The 19473-nt window shown below is 43.3% G+C and overlaps 1 protein-coding gene across 2 annotated transcripts in view; it reads right to left on the bottom strand.

Moving 5' to 3' along the window:
- The window catches only part of ATG7 (autophagy related 7), a 460198-nt gene that overhangs the window by 420855 nt on the left and 19870 nt on the right, over positions 1-19473 (bottom strand). For both annotated transcript variants that reach the window (XM_082264764.1, XM_082264763.1), the window contains exons 5-7: positions 17021-17098; positions 9915-10031; positions 343-489 (exon numbers count right to left, since the gene is read on the bottom strand). In XM_082264764.1, coding sequence (XP_082120890.1) covers positions 343-489; positions 9915-10031; positions 17021-17098 — 342 coding nt within the window. The remainder of the gene's footprint in view (positions 1-342; positions 490-9914; positions 10032-17020; positions 17099-19473) is intronic.

Genomic DNA, 19473 nt, shown 5'->3' on the forward strand with positions numbered 1-19473 from the left:
GTGTACCCGGCTTTAGTCTGTTAAATATACCAATAAATGCATTTTGTTATATCTGCTTTGTAAATGTAAAAGGTTCTTGAGGACTACAGAACCCCATTCTTCTGTTATGGGCAACAAGTGGGGTGGGGGTCTGTATGTCTATTTGTTTCTGTTGTTCTGATACAGAAGAGTCTTGTCATACTAAGGCTGGAAGTATGTTACTGGCAGAATGACCAAGAAAGGGAAAAAATCTAGAAAAATTAAAACTAATTCAGAAACCACATCTAAAAGACTGGCAAGCTGCAATATGCTTATGAAGTATCTGAATTTGGCAATATTGAGGAGAGAATGCCTTTTATTCACCTTTTCCTTTTCTTCAAATAACTGGCTGAAATGACACAGTGGAGACATATCAAATTTATCCTCGGTGTAACGAATTAAAAAATAAGGCTGCGGAGTGGCTCCTTCATGGTGGCAGAGGTCATCATAGGCTTTCTGAAAATTCAGCACCTGGAAGGGAAAATAGGTCAAAGGTGTTTCCTTTATATCAAAAGGTAAAATGTACTGGCAGTATACACGTGTGCGTATATGATGTGCATATATATACACACACACACACACATTATATATATATATATATATATATATATATATATATATATATAATTTACATAAAAACAGAATGCAATGGATTTGCACATTCCACAAACCCATATTTTTTTCACAATAGAAAACATATCAAATGTTTTAACAGAGAATATGTACCATTTTAAGAAAATAAAAAAAGCAAAAAAGTAATTTTGAAATTAATGGCAGCAACACATCTCAACAAAAGTTGGGTCAGGGCAACATAAAGCTGTCAAAATAAGTGGTACTAACAAGGAAGAGCTGAAAGGTCAACAAGTCAGTAAACTGACTGGGCATAAAATAAGCATCTTAGAGAGTCAGATGGTCTCAGAAGAAATAATGGGCATTAGTTCACTAATCTGCAAAACGTGCATCTAAAAACTGTCAAACAATTTGAGAAAAATCCAGAAAAATTCAGAAAAAAAAACAGCTTCAGATAAAGCCCAGTGGGAGGGACGAAACGTGTAAAGGGGGGACCTAACGTCACATCCGATGGTTGGAACACACGCTGAGACAGCATCCACCACAAAATTTTAGCAGCTGATTGCATCTTTTTATATTCTACGATTTTACACTATGAAGCTCTCTTTTCCCATTTTATGAATATTTTAACTGGGAGCCACGTGGATAAGGACTAACTATGCGAGTAAATCACAGTATCCACCGATTAGGAGATACGTACCCAATCGTACCAGGAAGGAATACAGGAGCACAGACCCTCTTGATGCTTACACAGCATTAGGTGCTCATCTTTCTTAATTGTCCGGTGAGTGGGGACACAGGAGAGGAGAACTGAGTGCCTCACGATCATTTGGATTCCAAGCACTAGCACTTTGAAGAACACACCAGCATAACATAATCACATTGAACCACAAGATCTTTTTCTTTCACTTGGCACTTTATTTATCTATTTCATATCTAATTTTTATATATTTATTGTTATGTGTATGTATAATCATTTATCAACATTTTTGGTATATTATTGATATTTATATATTTGATTTGCATATTAATTTATTTGGTGACATAGTATTTGCACTGGGCACTTTATTTTATACATATACACATACTGTGGAGCAACGTGGATAAAAACACAATCAACATCTTAAAGGAAAACACACCTTTACTATCAGCAGCAGCCCAATATTAGCCATTCCTTATTTCACCTAATTTATTCCTAAGTGCGGGTATATTCACATTCTCAATTTCAGAAAAATGTTCCTCTTTATAAAATGGTAAAGACTTTAAATATATCATCATCTATAGTACATATTATCATCAAAAGTTTCCAAGAATCTGGAGAAATCTCTTTGCACAAGGGACAAGGCTGAAACACAGTATTGGATGCCAGTGATCTTCGGGCCCTCAAACCGCATTGTATGAAAAACAGGCATGATTTTGTGATTGACATCATTGCATGGGCTCAGGAAAAACGGAATTTTTGTAAAATCTTACCTGTAAAATTCCTTTCTCTAAATCCTCCGACAGAATCTACCCATGGAGCGTCGATCGCCAGATTCACGAGATCTGCGTACCAGGACCGGCGAGGCCAGTCCGGTGCCACAAGAATCACTGTGTTTTGTTCCGAGTCCAACCTGCGAAGGAACCTGGACAGTAATTGAATCGGTGGAAACGCATACATCAGCCTATACTGATGTCACGGGACTACCAACGCGTCTGACGCGTCTGCCCGTGGATCGCGCGTTCTTGCCACGAACCTTCTCACCTCATTGTTCAAACGAGACGCGAACCGGTCGACCTCCGGGGAGGGACCATTCCCCCTGGTCCAGGGTCTGGCGGCTCAGATAATCCGCCTGCCAGTTCTCCACCCCCGGAATGTGAACCGCCGATCTCGCCGGGACGCGCGTCTCGGCCCAAGACAGAATGTCGGCCACTTCTCGAGCCGCTCGGGCACTCCTGGTGCCCCCTTGGCGATTGATGTAAGCCACCGCCGTGGCATTGTCCGTCCGCACCCGAACCGGGCAGCCCTGCAGCCTGTCCGTCCAACGACGGAAGCAGAGATTTATCGCTCGCAATACTAGAATATTGATCGGAAGGGAGGATTCCTCCTCCGACCAAGTTCCCTGGGCGGACAGAACGCCCAGAACACCACCCCAGCCCGACAGGCTGGCACCCGTGGTGATCACCGTCCACGAAAGAGGACGAAAAGACTTGCCCCCCGACACCGACAGGGACTGGAGCCACCACAGAAGATCCCTTCTGGTGCGATGACTCAAGGAAATCTGGAGTTCCAGAGACTGTGGTCGCCCGTCCCACCTGGACAGGATCTCCGCCTGGAGCCCCCTCGTGTGAAACTGGGCGAAGGGAATCGCCTCGAAAGCCGAGACCATCAATCCCAGACACCGCATGCACGCCCGGAAGGACGAGCACGGAGCGTCCCTGAGGGACCTGACTTCTTCCTGAAGAGTCCAGAGTTTGTCGTCCGGTAGGAAGACCTTCGCCTGGACTGAGTCCAGGACCATTCTCAGGTAGGGAAGACGAACCGACGGACACAGCGTCGACTTTGGAACATTTATCGTCCACCCAAACTCCTGTAGAGTTTGCACATTGTGACGGACAGGGCCTCCACCAGACCCTGGTTGGTCGCAGACCGAACCAGAATGTCGTCCAGATACCCCAGGACAGAGATGCCCTGGGCTCTCAACAAAGCCAGAACCGGTGCAAGCACCTTGGTGAACACCCGTGGGGCAGAGGCGAGACCAAAAGGCAACGCCACGAATTGGTAGTGATCCTCCGCAATGGCGAATCGAAGGTACCTCTGGTGACCCTCGTACGCATCCTTCAAGTCGATGGAGGCCATGAACACCCCTGGAACCAGGGCAGCCACCACCGACCGCAGTGAATCCATGCGGAACTTGCGAACCCGCACAAAGCGGTTCAGGGCCTTCAAGTCCAGGATCGGACGAACTTTGCCCTCCTTTCTGGGCACAGTGAACAGATTGGAATAGAACCCCCGAAATCTGTCCCGGTAAGGTACCGGAAGCACCACTCCCTGAGCCCGCAGGTCCCGCACCGCCAGGTGTAGAGCCCGCAAAGGATCCGGAGACAGTTGAAGATTTGAGGGAAAAAACCTGCTCTCCGGCCGAGAGAGAAACTCGATCATGTAGCCAGACCGAATGATTTCCTGAACCCACCTGTCCCGAACCCGGGCCAGCCAGGGCTGAAGAAAACCGAGCAAGCGACCCCCCACCCCAGAACTGGGTGAGGGCGCCCCTTCAGGCCGCATTGTTACGCGCAGCTTGTCCGGACTGCCCGGACTTCTGCTTACCTGACTTCTTATGGGAGCCTTGACCCTTGAAGGGCTTGTGGAAGTGGGGCAGGAGCGTGCTCTTGCCACCTGTGACCCCCTTTATCAGAGTATCCAAAGAGTCGCCAAAAAGGCGAGACCCATCATAAGGCAGATTGGCCAAGGTTTTGCGCGAAGATTGGTCCACAGACCAACACTTCAACCAAACCAAGCGGCGAGACAACACCGCCACACTGCGCACACGTGCAGCCAGCGGTACCATATCCAGGTCCGCATCACACAGATACATGACACCCTGATGGATTTGATCCACTATATCCAAAGTCGCCGGGGAGGCAGATTCAGCCACCAGAACGCGCCTAAGCACCTGCGTCCAATTCGTGACAGCCTGGGCTGTCATAAGTGAAGCAAATAAAGCTTTCAGCATAGACCCGGTAACAGAGTAAGTATGGTGGGCAAGAGACTCCAGTCTCCTGTCCGTGGCATCCCGGAACACCAGGGCGTCCTCTGAGGGAACCGCAGTGGACTTATTCAAAACCGCCACCGCCTGATCCACCGGAGGTGGCACACACCAACGTTCATCAGTAGCGGGTGTGAAGGGAGAACGCAGCCTGAACCTACTTGGTACAGCAAAAGGCTTGCGCACATTGCGCCATTGCTCCTTAACAGCGCGCTGAAAATCATCCGTGTAGGGGAAAACCTGCGATGACTTGCGCCTTTTTTGTGTCCCATAAGCCGCCAGAGCAGCAGGAGGACATGGTTCATCTTGTAAATGCAGCGTTTGCTTGATAGAAGCAATCAATTCATCCATGAGTGCAAGCTCTTCAGGCGAGCCAGGGGGAGAATTATCCACCCCTTCTACCTCAGCCTCCACCTTGGACCCCACAAGATCCAGGGAGGAACGGGACCCCGATAAGGAGACCCCAGCCATAGCAGCCCCATCACCATCATCCTCTGAATCAGAGGAAATTAAAACTCTGGGCCATTTTGTGGATTGAGCAGCCACCAGCATTTGCACCTGAGCAGCAAGATTAGCCACAACCGCAGCCAAATCCCCCCCCTGGGGGGGGAAACAGCAGTCCCTCATGAACCCACCAAAGTGGTAGGATATTTGCTTCCCTGAGAAGCCATTGCCCCCAGATCAGACCAGAAAATAAAGGGTTAACAGCCCCTACAACAAGCGCGGCGAGCGCTGCCCACCGCACACACACACTAGCACATCGAGACCCCCACAGGGATAAAGGCTAAACTTAGACCAAGGACACAGGGATAGAGAGGATAAAACCTGTAAAGACCACCGCTGCTGCTGCTGCTCCGATCGGTGCGCCCAGGGAAAAGGATGTGATGTAATACAGGGCGCTTCTGTGCAAGCCTATGGAAGGCTACAAGAAAATGGCCGCCAGCAGTGTTACCATGCGGCCGGAGCGAGCGCTGACAAAATGGCGTCGTTTGGCGCCGAAAACTCCGCTCCCCCACCTCAGTGAAATGCACAGTAAACATGCGGTTTACAGCGGTCTCAGTAATGTGCCCCAACACGATTCATGCATGTTTTACAGCACACAGTCTGACACACAAGCCCAGTCTGACACAGAAGTGCAGCACAGCCCCCCTCCTTGCAGCCCACAGCAAGCACCAGAGAGATAGGGAACATTTACAGTGTGACAGAGGCAGGGTAACACAGTCCCAGACTGACACCCCCCAGACAGACAGGTCCCCACATAGATTTACACTTACCTCATAGGTGGTGTGGGGAACCCGCACAGGCGAACAAGCTGCTGTACATGAGACAGGGAGAGTCGCATCCAGGACGCAGCAAAGGTGGGTTAAGAAACCGCACAGCGTCCAGTGAGGTAGCCACCTCACCATAGCATCCCTGCAACGAACGGGGATGGGTCGTTCAGAACGCCAGGAGTGGTACCTGACTGAACGCTCGATGGCGGGCTGAGAAGCCACTGACCCACAACCTGCGACCAGGGGGGTCAGCCCGAGACGCAGCCCGCATGATCCTCTTCATCAGAAGAACTAAACTGATGCTGGTAAAAATAACAGCTAAGTAAAGAAAGAGAAAAAAACTCAAATAAAATCAAAAAAGAAGAGAAAGGCTGAGACAAAAGCCCCAGCATAGAGACATGCAGCCACTCCTGACAAGCTAGACATTGAAACTGAGGAATGGATACAGGAAATGGGAGGGTATTGTCTGAGGGGACCACCCCCTGGGGGTGGGAATATGTTAAAACCTTTAATATTGACATATTCTGTTGCCTAGCTACTCCTACGAAGCAGGGACTAATACCCCATTGTGACGAATATGAAGATGGCGGCGACTGTCAGAGGACGTAAGAGAAACTTACAAAAATTACTGTCTGAGAACAAAGTTTGCAGCAAACTTTTTTGAGAAATGTTGCTGCCATCAATTTCAAAATCACCTTATTCTTTTTTCTTGAAATGGTACATTTTCTCAGTTTAAACCTTTTACAGTATCTCACAAAAGTGAGTACACCCCTCACATTTTTGGAAATATTTTATTATAGCTTTCATGTGACAACACTGAAGAAATTACACTTTGCTACAATTTAAAGTAGTAAGTGTACAGCTTGTATAACAGTATAAAAATAACTCAATACACAGCCATTAATGTCTAAACCGCTGGAAACAAAAGTGAGTACACCCCTAAGTGAAAATGTTTAAATTGGGCCCATTTAGCCATTTCCCCTCCCCGGTGTCATGTGACTCATTAGGGTTACAAGGTCTCAGGTGTGAATGGGGAGCAAGTGTGTTAAATTTGGGGTTATCGCTCTTAATCTCTCATACCGGTCACTGGAAGTACAACATGGCACCTCATGGCAAAGAACTCTTTGAGGATCTGAAAAAAAAGAATGGTTGCTCTACATAAAGATGGCCTAGGCTATGAGAAGATTGACAAGACCCTGAGCTGCAGCAGGGTGGCCAAGACCATACAGTGGTTTAACAGGACAGGTTCCACTCTAAACAAGCCTCGCCATGGTCAAAGAAGTTGAGTGCACAAGCTCAGCGTCATATCCATAGGTTGCCTATGGAAAATAGACGTATGAGTGCTGCCAGCATTTCTGCAGAGGTTGAAGGGGTGGGGGGTCAGCCTGTCAGTGCTCAGACCATATGCCAGACATACTGCATCAAATTGGTCTGCATGACTGTCGTCCCAGGAGGAAGCCTCTTCTAAAAGATGATGCACAAGAAAGCCCACAAACAGTTTGCTGAAAACAAGGACATGGATTACTGGAACCATGTCCAGGGGTCTGATGAGACCAAGAAACTGATTTGGTTTTGATTATATCAAGTGTGTGTGGCAGGCAACAAGGTGAGGAGTACAAAGACAAGTGTGTCTTGCCTACAGTCAAGCATGGTGGTGGGAGTGTCATGGTCTGGGGCTGCATGAGTGCTGCCAGCACTGGGGAGCTACAGTTCATTGAGAGAACCATGAATGCCAACATGTATTATGACATAATGAAGCAGAGCATGATCCCCTACCTTCGGAGACTGGGCCGCAGGGCAGTATTCCACCATGATAACGAACCCAAACATACCTCCAAGATGATCACTGCCTTGCTAAAGAAGCTGAGGGTAAAGGTGATGGACTGGCCAAGCATGTCTCCAGACCTAAATCCTATTGAACATCTGTGGGGCATCCTCAAACGGAAAGTGGAGGAGCGCAAGGTCTCTAACATCCACCAGCCCTGTGATGTCGTCATGGAGGAGTGGAAAAGGACTCCAGTGCCAACCAGAGTTATTTTGAGGGGACAGCAAATTGACACAGTTATACAAGCTATATACTCACTACTTTACATTGTAGCAAAGTGTCATTTCTTCAGTGTTGACACATAAAAAGTTATAATAAAATATATACAAAAATGTGAGGGGTACACCCACTTTTGTGAGACACTGTATATGTTTTCTATGTTCTATTGTGAATAAAATTTGGGTTTATGAGCCTGTTTTTATACAAACACACACACACACACACATTTTTAAATTCTGTTTGAAGCAGCTAGCTTTCTTACTCAGTCACCCTCCTTCATGAATGACTGCTGATAAAAGAACATTTACAGGAGCTAAAAAAAACACCATTATAATGTTTTCAGTACGAGCAATAAGGTTTGTATTCAGATAGAAGCAATACAACAGAATTTCTTGGTTTCTTCCTACATCATGGGACACAGAGCATGCTTTATTCATAACTACCTGTCCTGGGTTATGTGCCACCTATAGGTAAATAGACACTGGCAGACAAAACAAACAGGAAGTCCTGCCCCTATAAACCCACCCCTCTCATCCCCCTTACTCTTTTTCCCCCAAATGGTCAGTGAAGTTCAACTCTCTAAACTATGTTACCAGATCTTTAAGTGATTCCAACAAGGATCACAAGATTGGTTGGTCGGATCCATTCCTACAGCTACTATGCTAAGATGGATGGTACCCAGGCCCTGTTACGAATGAGATATGTACATTACGGGGACTGCTTGTAAGGTGGCGCTGGACCAGGGTTGCCAACCATCAGTAAATTTATGGACATTTTGTAAAAATCTGTAATTTTTACAACTTTCTGTAAATATCAGGAGCTTAGAATTTGTCATGCTGTGTCAATTTTTTAGGTGTAAGCCAGGCAAATTACTTGTTATGGGTATTGTCAATGTTTCCATATCGTGTTTCTACTGTTTAAATATTGGTTGTTTTAGTTTTGAATAGGTCATTTTCAGGTTGTCAGTAAAAAATGGTCTCGGTCAGTAAACTTTCCATGTGTTGTCATTAAAAAAAATGCTGCAGGAGGCTGCCAATACTGCGCTGGACTCTGCGGACACGGAACAGTTACTCACCAAGGTGTCTCCAGTAGGGTGCTGTACAGGTCCAGTGTGGGGGTCTAAGATCCTGAGGGCCTGTTCACACAAGAAACACAGTCCGGATGCGTTCCAGATGCTTTTTTGTATGCGCGTTTTTAAAGTGGTTTTGATGCAGTCCAGTGCAATTTCCCCCCTATTTTTAATTAACTTTAAATAAAGACATGTGTGTTCCAGTGCTTTTAGGTGTATTCCAGTGTGTTTTTAAATGCGTTTTACAGCGTTCCAATACAGTCCAGTACAGCCCGCCATGATGGGTGAAGACTGGATATCTGTTTTGTCAGGATCCTGCCGCGAGAGAATGGAAAGTCTGACCATTTAATGGTTTCTTGCTGGCTGGCGGATTTTTCCTTAGGAACCACTAGTGCCGTGGTAGGTAGTGTCCCTATGTGTTTAGACCATGCCTTGCCAGGTGCCATTTATTTTGTTTAGGTTTTTTCTGTGAAGCCTTTTAGAAAAATATTGCCTTTTTTAACCATTTTCATGCCAGTGCATGCATGAGCAGTTAGACCCGAGGTATCTCATAGGGTCAGTACCAACAACCATGTTACTAAAAATAATCAAGCCAGTTGTGTGTTGCTGGGCCCTCAGAAGACACAGATGGCTGGCGGGCTGCAAGGGACACAGAGCAGGGCTGATTTTTTTGTCTGGGCACATTGAGTACTGCCTTGGGGTGGGATGGACACTTGGGCCAGCATATTTTTGCTGGGAAAGTAGCCAGCTAGGCATAGCTTGTGTTTATCCAGCAGTGAGCTTTGGAATGGCTTCCAGAAAGGAAGGCAGGGAGCACAGCTGAGAAGGGTGCAGGCTTCCCGCCATCAGGTCCTGAGGACACTAGTCAATGCTGCATGCTTATGAAAGGGTAATTTTATGTTAGAGGAATTGGGACCCCATAAATAGTAGGGTTTTTTTTTTCTTTTACATAAACAGATGTTTGTCCGATTATCTCCATGTCTTGTAAATTTTAAAATGAAAAATAATCTTTCCTAAACCTCCACAATGCAACACAATCACCTTCTCCATCCACACATTAAGGACATAGGGTTAATACATTTACTTAGAAGGGAAAGATAAAAGATACAAATACTTCAAAATAAATCAGATCAAGAAAAATTACACTGGGGAATATACCAACAAGACTCACATGAATCACAAGGTAAAAACTTTACCTGTTCATTAGAGAATCTTTCAGCAAGAGTTACTGGGTTCTTTACCAGTTCTATCCCATCAGGAAGAGACAATGCAGGGAAGCAAAACCAATAATAAAAGCGATACTTCTTCAAGTCCTACAAAAAAAAGAACAAAGGCATGTGAAAATGTAAATAGCAAATTTAACTCCCAAGTATTATTTTGTTTAAATAATGTATTAACCCAGGTATCTTTTGACCATTCCCCACTAAGACACCCAATTCTGAAATCCTGCCATTAGTTTTCCTTTCTGTCATTAAATTACTTGACATCGTCCAAAATCCTAAATACAATTTTGGGCTATACTGACAATTTACCACAACGTGTACCATACCTACTTTTATGGATTGGCAGGATCAAGTAATTATCACATAATGCATATGGGTGCCCTTAAAGAACACAAAAAGAAAGAAAGAAAATATATTTCATATTAAGAATCTTTTCTTTTCATATTTGCATGGATGGTTTAGTAAAAGGAGTATAGCTAGATAAATCCACCTACAGTAACTCTATCCACATGTTCAGATTGTTCTAGTGCAGTCTCTCTCAACATTTTTACCACAGAGAAACCCTTTAAATAATGTCCTGGTCTCAGAGAAGCCCGGCAAATAATTACTACACCTACAGGTTATGATACATTAGTGTGATGGCCAGTGGGAAGAATGCTCCTTACATGTGTGGTCATTAGGAGTAATCCACCTCACACCCCCTTAGAGATAGCTAAAAAGACCAATGGTGTCATAGGAACTTATCTGAGAGGAAGAAATTGCTTTATCGTCAAGGAAGCTTGAGCAACCTTTGGAAGTATCCTAGAGTTCCACGGAATTCTGGCTGAGAGAGGCTGCTAAAATGTATCACTTCAATACAAAAATATCAATACAATAGAAAACAACCCCTTCTTTGCTGCAGACAGCAGACACTCAAATTGGGACAAAGACAAGTATGAACAAATTCACACCGTGGGTAGGCAAACACCAATGTCTATGGTATAAAAAAGTAGAAAATTTCACTAGGTCATATCAAAATCAACAACGTCACATTACATGTGATCAGGTCTGAGTGGCCAAACGTCAGGCCCAAACACTGTCACATGACAGTGGTTGTGATATCAATAACCCTCTAAATGTACAGCAGTTAACAAGCACCATTATACAGATGGATCTCACTTGAGAAATGGGTTTTTACTCCAAAACATTGTGATTCCAGCCTTCACCTGATCTCGAGTGTCCGCATTCTGGCTGAAGGTTTTTCTGGTAACTATCCATGTGTATTGATGTTTGTTAATTGCTGTACTTCCAGCCTGGATCTCCTCCCCGTTTAATGAATATATATGATTCTTGAAGCCAAGAGTTTGCCTTTGTCTAGATAGAGGAACTATGGAGAGATCTTGTGTATGTACAATGATGTGTGATGTACTGTTATGTCTTTATATGATGCTTCCCTTCATAAATATATAAACTGAAATAGTTAGCCATTTGGAGTGCTGCTAATTATTAATTTAGAGCAGGCTTTCTCAACTAGGGTTCCTCCAGAGGTTGCTAGGGGATTCTTGAACAATAAGCGATTTCTGCCTCTCAAGTTAAAGCGGAGTTCCGGCCTCCAATACCTTTTTTAACTAAAAATACTCCTATAATACTAATCCATCGCCCTTTACAGAACCGCTATTCTCATACTTACAAGGTGTACAGTATTGGATTTTAGTCAAAATCTTACTTTTAAAAACGCTGTCTGAGCGTGGCCATCTTGGATGTGGGCATCTAAAGCCGCAGTGTAATCTGCTGTCTCCTTCTTCCTGATTCCAGGGAGTGTCCTGGGAGTTCTTCCTGATTCCGGCCTCCTGGGAGTGATGACAAACCGCTCCCAGGATGCAATGCAAAGGCGGAAGTGATGTCGGTGGCCGTGGCCACAGAGGGGGGAGAAGGAGGAAGTACAATCAAAAATGCCCTGAAAATAAGGTAAGGGACCCCTGAAAAAAATTGAAAATGCCCAATTGTTGATCAGCATAGTGAGCACTCCAGGAATCACTAAAGTTGCAAAATAGGCCAGAACTCCGCTTTAAGTACCCACTTACACCAATGATCTTTTTAGCGATCTGTACGGGGGGGGGGGGGAGGGGGGGTTTCCAATGACCACAAATGTAAGAAGCATTCTTCCCATTGACCAATACACTACTAATGTACTGCGAGCTATAAATATTTTATTAGCAGGGTTCCCTGGAGCCAAAAAAGTCATACCAAGGGTTCCTTCATGTTAGAAGGATTGAAAAAGCCTGACTTAGAGTGTATTATTTATTGTGCAAGTTCCTGATGCTTCGCCAATGCAACCCCTTCCTTGCACTGAAATGCTCCCAGAGGCCTTCACAAGAAAGATCAGCAGCGCACGTACCTGGACTTGAGCATTATGCCACTACCCAAGTGGCCATCAAGACTAGGCTTTCTTGACAGTTGGTAGAACAACCCCAAGATTCCACCCAGATTGTGCTCCACAACCAGTCCTCGCCCAAGGAAATAGAACCAGGTTGAGGTACTCAAAGGTGCATGGAACCCATGCAGGATAAGGTGCAAGAGGAAGAACAAGCTACCCAGGTATTTAGAGAGTCACTAGGAGGAATGGAGGGTGTAGCACAAATGACCTCCAGCCAAACACGCTCTCCCTGGTCCCCTCTATCCCTGGACCACAGGATCCTCTGGCCTGCCACAATGGACCTACTCTAGCAAAGGGGGCTTTTCTGAAGCTGGCAGCCGACCCCCATGTAGGAAATACATACTGTAACAAATCAGGAGCTGGACATGGTGTGTGCAGGAAAACATGAAAAAGAAGAAGAACTGCAGGCACAGGCTCCTGGAAGCCCTTTTAAACTCTTAAGTCTTGTATTTCCAGCAGGTGGGAAGTAAACCATCCTGGTGAAAGATTCATGAAAAATACTACTACCATTTTTACTGTTAACTACCTCACTGTTTTATAGCATCAAACTGTAAGGGTAGAATTGGACTTTACATTTTATTAAAAAAAATCCACTCTTCTAACAGTAGTAAAGTGTAGCTGATAAAAATAGCTGCAGAATGTAGCCAGTAACCTTTTTTATATGCAAGGTCAAACACTGGCAACCATTTTGAATCACAGCCTCTGGCTCCACATCACTTTAGTTACCTGCTTTCTGAATAACTCATTAAAGCTTTTTGTTGACTGATATTTGCAAGCAGGAAACTGATAGGAATTGTCAGGAGGTAACAAAAATGCTCACAGATTAATATCAGAACAGTTATAAAGTGATTTGTCAAGGAATAACCTTTATGGAACGGAACAGCTGCTGCCCTAGGGAACCTTAACATTGAGGTTCACCATTTATTCTAGGGAAAAACAGGCTGAATACATTAGGAGATGAGGACACAGCTCTCTGCCATTAGCATAAAATTTAAAAGAAAATATTCTTTGTTTGCATGATTTTTAAAACATTTATTAAAGCTGACGCTTTACTGGCTTATAGTTTGGCTTTCCTGGTTCCCTCCTCCCTCCCCCCTAATCAACATGCAAATTACATTTTTCAATAACTCCTTCCTGGTTTCAATGCATACCTTTTATTAGATGCAGTGATGTCATTACTGGGTCCCTTTGCGCCTTTATGCAATGGAGTCAGATCATGCCTGGGTCAGCAGGGTGCTGTACTTTTATGTTTCCTGAAAACATTCCATCACCCCGCCTCATTTACCCCACTCAAGAGCCCTCAGCACTGATATAACCAGTGGAATGGCTCTTTGGGAGAAGTTGTGCATATAAAATGTCTTGATGGGTGGATGTCAGTCTGGAGTAGTGGGTGTTCCTAGGCAGACTGTATGTACATGCAGGACACTCTAGTTAACGCCCACGTGTAAGGCTGAACTTCCATGACAGAAAGAACTGGTGGGCCAGGGGAAGCCAGGCTGGAAAGGTGAGGGGTAAATGATGCTCGAGGTCACTGTTTGGGTATTCTGAGAGTTGGATAAACAGCAGCTGTCAGTATACAAAAGCTAGAATCTGAGATTTTTTCCATCTACTGTTTATTGTGGAATCTATTGATTTCCTAATGTGTTTTGCTAGCCTAAAGCCCCGTACATAAAAAGGCTGAATATTGGACTGTATCAGCCGGTGAAATTTGGTCCGTGTGTATGGCAGCAGTTTTGACTTCTGTCAAAGGGGAATAACTGAAAAAGGTCTGCCAATCGGCATCCAATCAGAGCTCTCAGCCGATGGCTGAGAGTGCTGACTGGTGTCTGCTGGCGGGGGGGGGGGGGGGGGGGTGTCCCCCTGTCAGAATACAATAGCTCAGCGGGGAAAATCACTGTACTAACATTAGATTGTTAGTACAGGATCTCCTCCCAAGCGCTTGTTTTTTTATTTTTTTTGGTTTAGCCCCCTGGGTTGAATGAATAAAAAAAAACTTTACAGTGTGTACTCTGGTTAAGTATGACACTTCTAGGTATTTATTATCTCTCATAGAGATCAACCCCTGACAATGCGTATATCTGTTTTTATCCTTAGAAGGATCTTTATTTATAACTTTTCCAGAGTAAGAATCGAAAGTAACTCCTAGACTAAGATGCTGCTCAGTAGAGCTGCACGATTAATCATTAGAAAATCGCAATCTCAATTCAACCCCCCTCATGATTTTAATCTGACATTTAAACCCATTCATTTAACAGGTGCCAAGCCGTTCTCTGCATGCACTATTTAGAATACATTTACTGTCTTAGCAGACAGTTACATCACTGATGCATGCGCCCTGAAGGAACGGCCGCCCATTCCGTTTCTTCAGAGCAGTGGGCCGTAAATGGCAGTTCTCGCGCACATGCGCAGGAGTGACGTCATCGCAGCTCTGGCCATTCACAGAGCCAGAACCACAAATCAGAAAAGGAAGACTGGGTATAGATGGATGCAGTATCTAGCAATGACATTGCATCGCTGGAACGTTTCATTTTCTGGTAAGTTTAACATAATGTGCTAGTATGCGATGCATACTAGCACATTATGCCCTTGCTTTGCAGGTAAGGCAAAAAAAAAAGTTCAGTGGTTTACAACCGCTTTAAAGACCAGGTAGAGCTGATTTGGTACCTTCAACTGTTTCTGTGACATGTCAGGAATTCATACATTCTTGTAAATTTACCTAATGGTTCCCTTTGAGGTCCTCATGTATGCCAGGAAGCCATTAAACAACCAGCAGAAGCAGTCTGATTTACTGACAGAACACAGGATTTGTAAAAAAAATGGGACGCTGTGTAAAATCTACATAAAACAGAATGCAATGCAAATCTCATAAACCCATATTTTACTCACAATAGAAAATAGAAAACCTAAAAAAAGTTTAAATAGAGAAAGCATACCATTTAAAGGAAAATGGAAGGAAATTTTGAAAATAATGGCAGCAACAAGTCCTAAAAATGTTGGGACAGGACCATGTTTACCCTTGTGTCGCATCCCCTGTAGCATGTTGTCCCATTTTTGTTGTATCTTTAATTTCAAGATGCGCCAAATATTTTTAATTAGTGAAAGGTCTGGACTGCAGGCAGCCTAGTTTAGCACCCGGACTCTTCTACTACGAAGCCATGCTGCTGTGATAGATACAGTATGCAGTTTAGCATTTTCCTGGTGAAATTTGCAGGGCTTTTTCCTGAAAAAGGCATTGCCTGAATGTGGCCTGGTATGTCTGATTACCATATGCTGATTTAAAACTTGGATATATTTTTCAGCATTGATGCCTTTCCAGATGTGCAAGCTTGCCATTTCATACACGCTAATGCAGCCCTATACAGTCAGAGATGCAAGCTCTTGAACTGAGCGCTGACAAGGAAGGTCTCTCTCTTCATTAGTCCGGAGGATGTGGCGCCCATGGTTGCCAAAAAGTATGTCAAATTTTGATTTGTCTGACCACAGAACAGTTTTCCACTTTGCAGCAGACCCTTTTGAATGAACTTTGGCACAGAGAAGACGGTGGTGTTTCTAGATCATGTTCAGATATGGCTTTTTTCAGCATAATAGAGCTTTATCTTGCATTATTGGATGGTACGGCAAACTGTGATTACAGGCAGTGATTTTATGAAGTATTCTTGAGCCCATGCAGTGATGTCCATCACAGAATCATGCCTGTTTTTAATGCAGTGCCACCTGAGGGCCCGAAGATCACGAGCATCCAATATCGGGTTTCAGCCTTGTCCCTTGTGCACAGAGATTTCTCCAGATTCTAGGAATCTTTTGATATTATGTACTATAAATGATGATATATTTAAGATTTTATGTTGAGGAACATTATTCTGAAATTGTTCGACAATTTTTAGACAAAGTTTTTTTTTACAGATTGATGAACCTCTTGTCTATCTTTACTTCTGAGGTACACTGACTCTCTAAGATGCTCTTTTTACACACAATTATGTTACTGATCTGTTACCAATTAACCTAATTAGTTGCAAAATGTTCTTCCAGCTCTTCCTTATACCATTTAATTTGCCAAAGTTTGTTGCCGTGTCACAACTTTTTTGAGACATTTTGCTATTATCAATTTCAAAATGACCTTATTTTTTTTCATAAAATGGTACATTTTCTCAGTTTAAACATTTTTTTTTTTCTTATTTCTATTGTGATTCAAAAAAGAGTTTATGAGATTTGCAAATCATTGCATTCGGTTATGTAGATTTTACACACCGACTGATCACAAAATATAGTGTTTCCAAAGTTTAGAAATCAAGTTTTAGTGTTACAATGCAAATTGCTTCTCTTAAACCATCTATGCACCAGCTCTGTAAGATTTGAAAAAAGTGCGAGTGCAGTTACACTATAATTGACTAAGCGATCTGTCCTCAGCCCTTCTCTCAAACAGTGCCCTATATTGGGCCAGCCTAATTGGGTGGCAGCAGCAGCAGGGAGGGTTGGAGTACACAAAATACTTTAAGAAGATGGACATGAGTATGAAATACTGAGCAGAATGTATAACATTACACAGAGGCCGTCTGCACTACCCTCCACAAAAAATAAAATGGTTTTAAAAGTGAAGGTAATTTTTGAACATGTGAACACAAATTAGATGTAAATAAAATGAGATGGAAATAAAATTACTTACTGCAAAAGTCAACAGGAGAAATTTGTTAAGGAGCACAGGTTCCTTAAGTGCTGCGCCAGACTTGATGGAGTCCCATATCTGCAAAATGGCAATACTTTAGAGTTAAAACGTATTTTTGTGTTGCAGCAGGTATGTATATAATGTAGGTGTAAAAAATGAACTTTTTAGTGGTAATAAGCCCACACAAAACCACATGTATGAATTAATTCTAAAGGCAGTAAAGATCACAATCCACATTACAAATTGACTTTACGATCTTTGAACATCTTGGATTTCCTTTAGTGTTGCCTAATCTATGCAATATAAAGACCTACTTAAACTATACATTCAATTTATATTCAGTGGGGAAGGTTTCTGCACATATCTCTCTTCAACATAACCCTAGACAGCAATGAAAAACCATCAGGAGTTCGGATTCTTCCCCATTCTATCTATTAAGAGTAAAAAAAAAAAAGGTTTAGGTTTCAGACACACTTTGAACTTGGCTAATAAATTTATATTTGTCTGCTGAACATTATTTGCAATAATATGTATTGGTTGAAAATACCTACTTATGTTATTTCAAACAAACGTGAAACTTGCATTATTATTAATGTGTGGCTTTTGTAATTTGGCTTGATATGGTTTAAATTTTGGACCAGTGTTTCTAAGAGGTGTGTAATAAAATGTACAATGTTTAATAGAATTGGTGGGATAATATATAATCCAGTTTTTCAAAGTTTTTTTCTATACAAATGTTTTATTAATGCTGTCTTTGTCTTTGATGTACATGTTCCCTGTTTAGTAAACCATTGTCACAGGGACAGTAAGGCCTGGTTCTCACTAGTGCGATTTCAGTGGCACAGAATCGCCTGAGAATGGAAATCACAATAATTTCAATGGTTCCCGCTCACATCAATGCAGTGCAACTGTGATGCGACTTTGAAGAAGGTACCTGTGCTACTTTGGTGTAATGCAGCACGCCCTTGTGCCCCAGAGACGTCAATGGAGACGCACCAAATTAAGCATGTACTTTTATGCTTGAGATTTCTGTTGGTTGATTTTAAGGAAGACACCATGCCAAAAATAAAAAATATATCTATACCAGACCCTTACTTAAGGATGTATACCAGGAAAGGAGGGGAGGATGACCATGCACCAAACAACCCCTCCTGAAACCTTACTGGATAATTACATGTCACAGTTGGTGGACTCTCCGACTAGAGAAAATGCAGTCCTGGATCTATTGATCACTAATGACCCAGACCTAATCTCGGAGGTAGTAGTCCAGGACAACCTGGGCTCTAGCGATCACAGGATGATCACATTTAGTGTAAATAACAATATAACAAGGCAAGTGGGGAACATAAGAACCCTAAACTTCAGAAGGGCAAACTTTCCAAAATTATACTCCTTGATGGAAAGGGTAAACTGGGACCAAACCCTGGGATCACTGACCACAGAGGAAAAATGGGAATGCTTTAGGAACATATTAGGCAAAGGCATCTTGCAGTGCATTCCTATGGGAAATAAATTTAGAAGAGACAAAGCCAAACCTGGCTGGCTAAACCGTAGCGTTAAAAAACTTATTAGGGGAAAAAAATTGGCCTTCAGGAAATATAAATCAGAGGGCACAGTATCAGCTTTCGAGCAATACAAGGAGGCAAATAAGAAAAGTAAACACGAAATCAAGATGGCTAAAATCAACTTTGAGAGACAAATAGCGGAGGATAGTAAAAAAAAACCCAAAGAAATTCTTTAAATATATCAACAGCAAAAAAACCAGGGCAGAGCATATTGCACACATAATTAGCGATGATGGGGGGATGGTTACAGAGGACACTGAAAAAGCAACCGTGCTGAATGCTTTTTTCTCGTCAGTCTTTACACAGGAAACTGAGGGGTACACTGACCATGACTGTATGGTTAGTAGTAATACACAGGACTTGCCACTATGGCTAACAGAGGGTGAAATCAGGGAAAGGCTGGATAAACTTAACACAAACAAATCACCAGGCCCGGATGGCGTACATCCGAGAGTACTCAAGGAACTCAGTAAGGTTATATCCAGACCACTGTTCCTGATCTTTGCTGACAGTATTAGGACAGGAGATGTACCAGGGGATTGGAAGAAAGCTAACGTGATTCCGATATTCAAAAAGGGCCAGAGGCATATCCCGGGAAATTATAGGCCTGTCAGTTTGACATCAATAGTATGTAAACTTCTGGAGGGGATGATAAGGGACTATATCGTAGAGTTTGCTAAAGACGACAACATCATCAGCAGTAATCAGCACGGGTTTACAAATGGGCGTTCTTGTCAAACCAATCTCTTAGCATTCTACGAGGAGGTAAGCTGTGAGCTAGATAGGGGAAGACCAGTGGATGTGGTGTACTTGGATTTCGCTAAGGCATTTGATACAGTTCCCCACAAGCGCTTAATTTATAAAATAAGGTCTGCAGGCATCGACCGC

Source organism: Pelophylax lessonae (assembly GCF_965119305.1).
Source record: "Pelophylax lessonae genome assembly, chromosome: 8".
NCBI classification, from domain to species: Eukaryota; Metazoa; Chordata; class Amphibia; order Anura; family Ranidae; genus Pelophylax; species Pelophylax lessonae.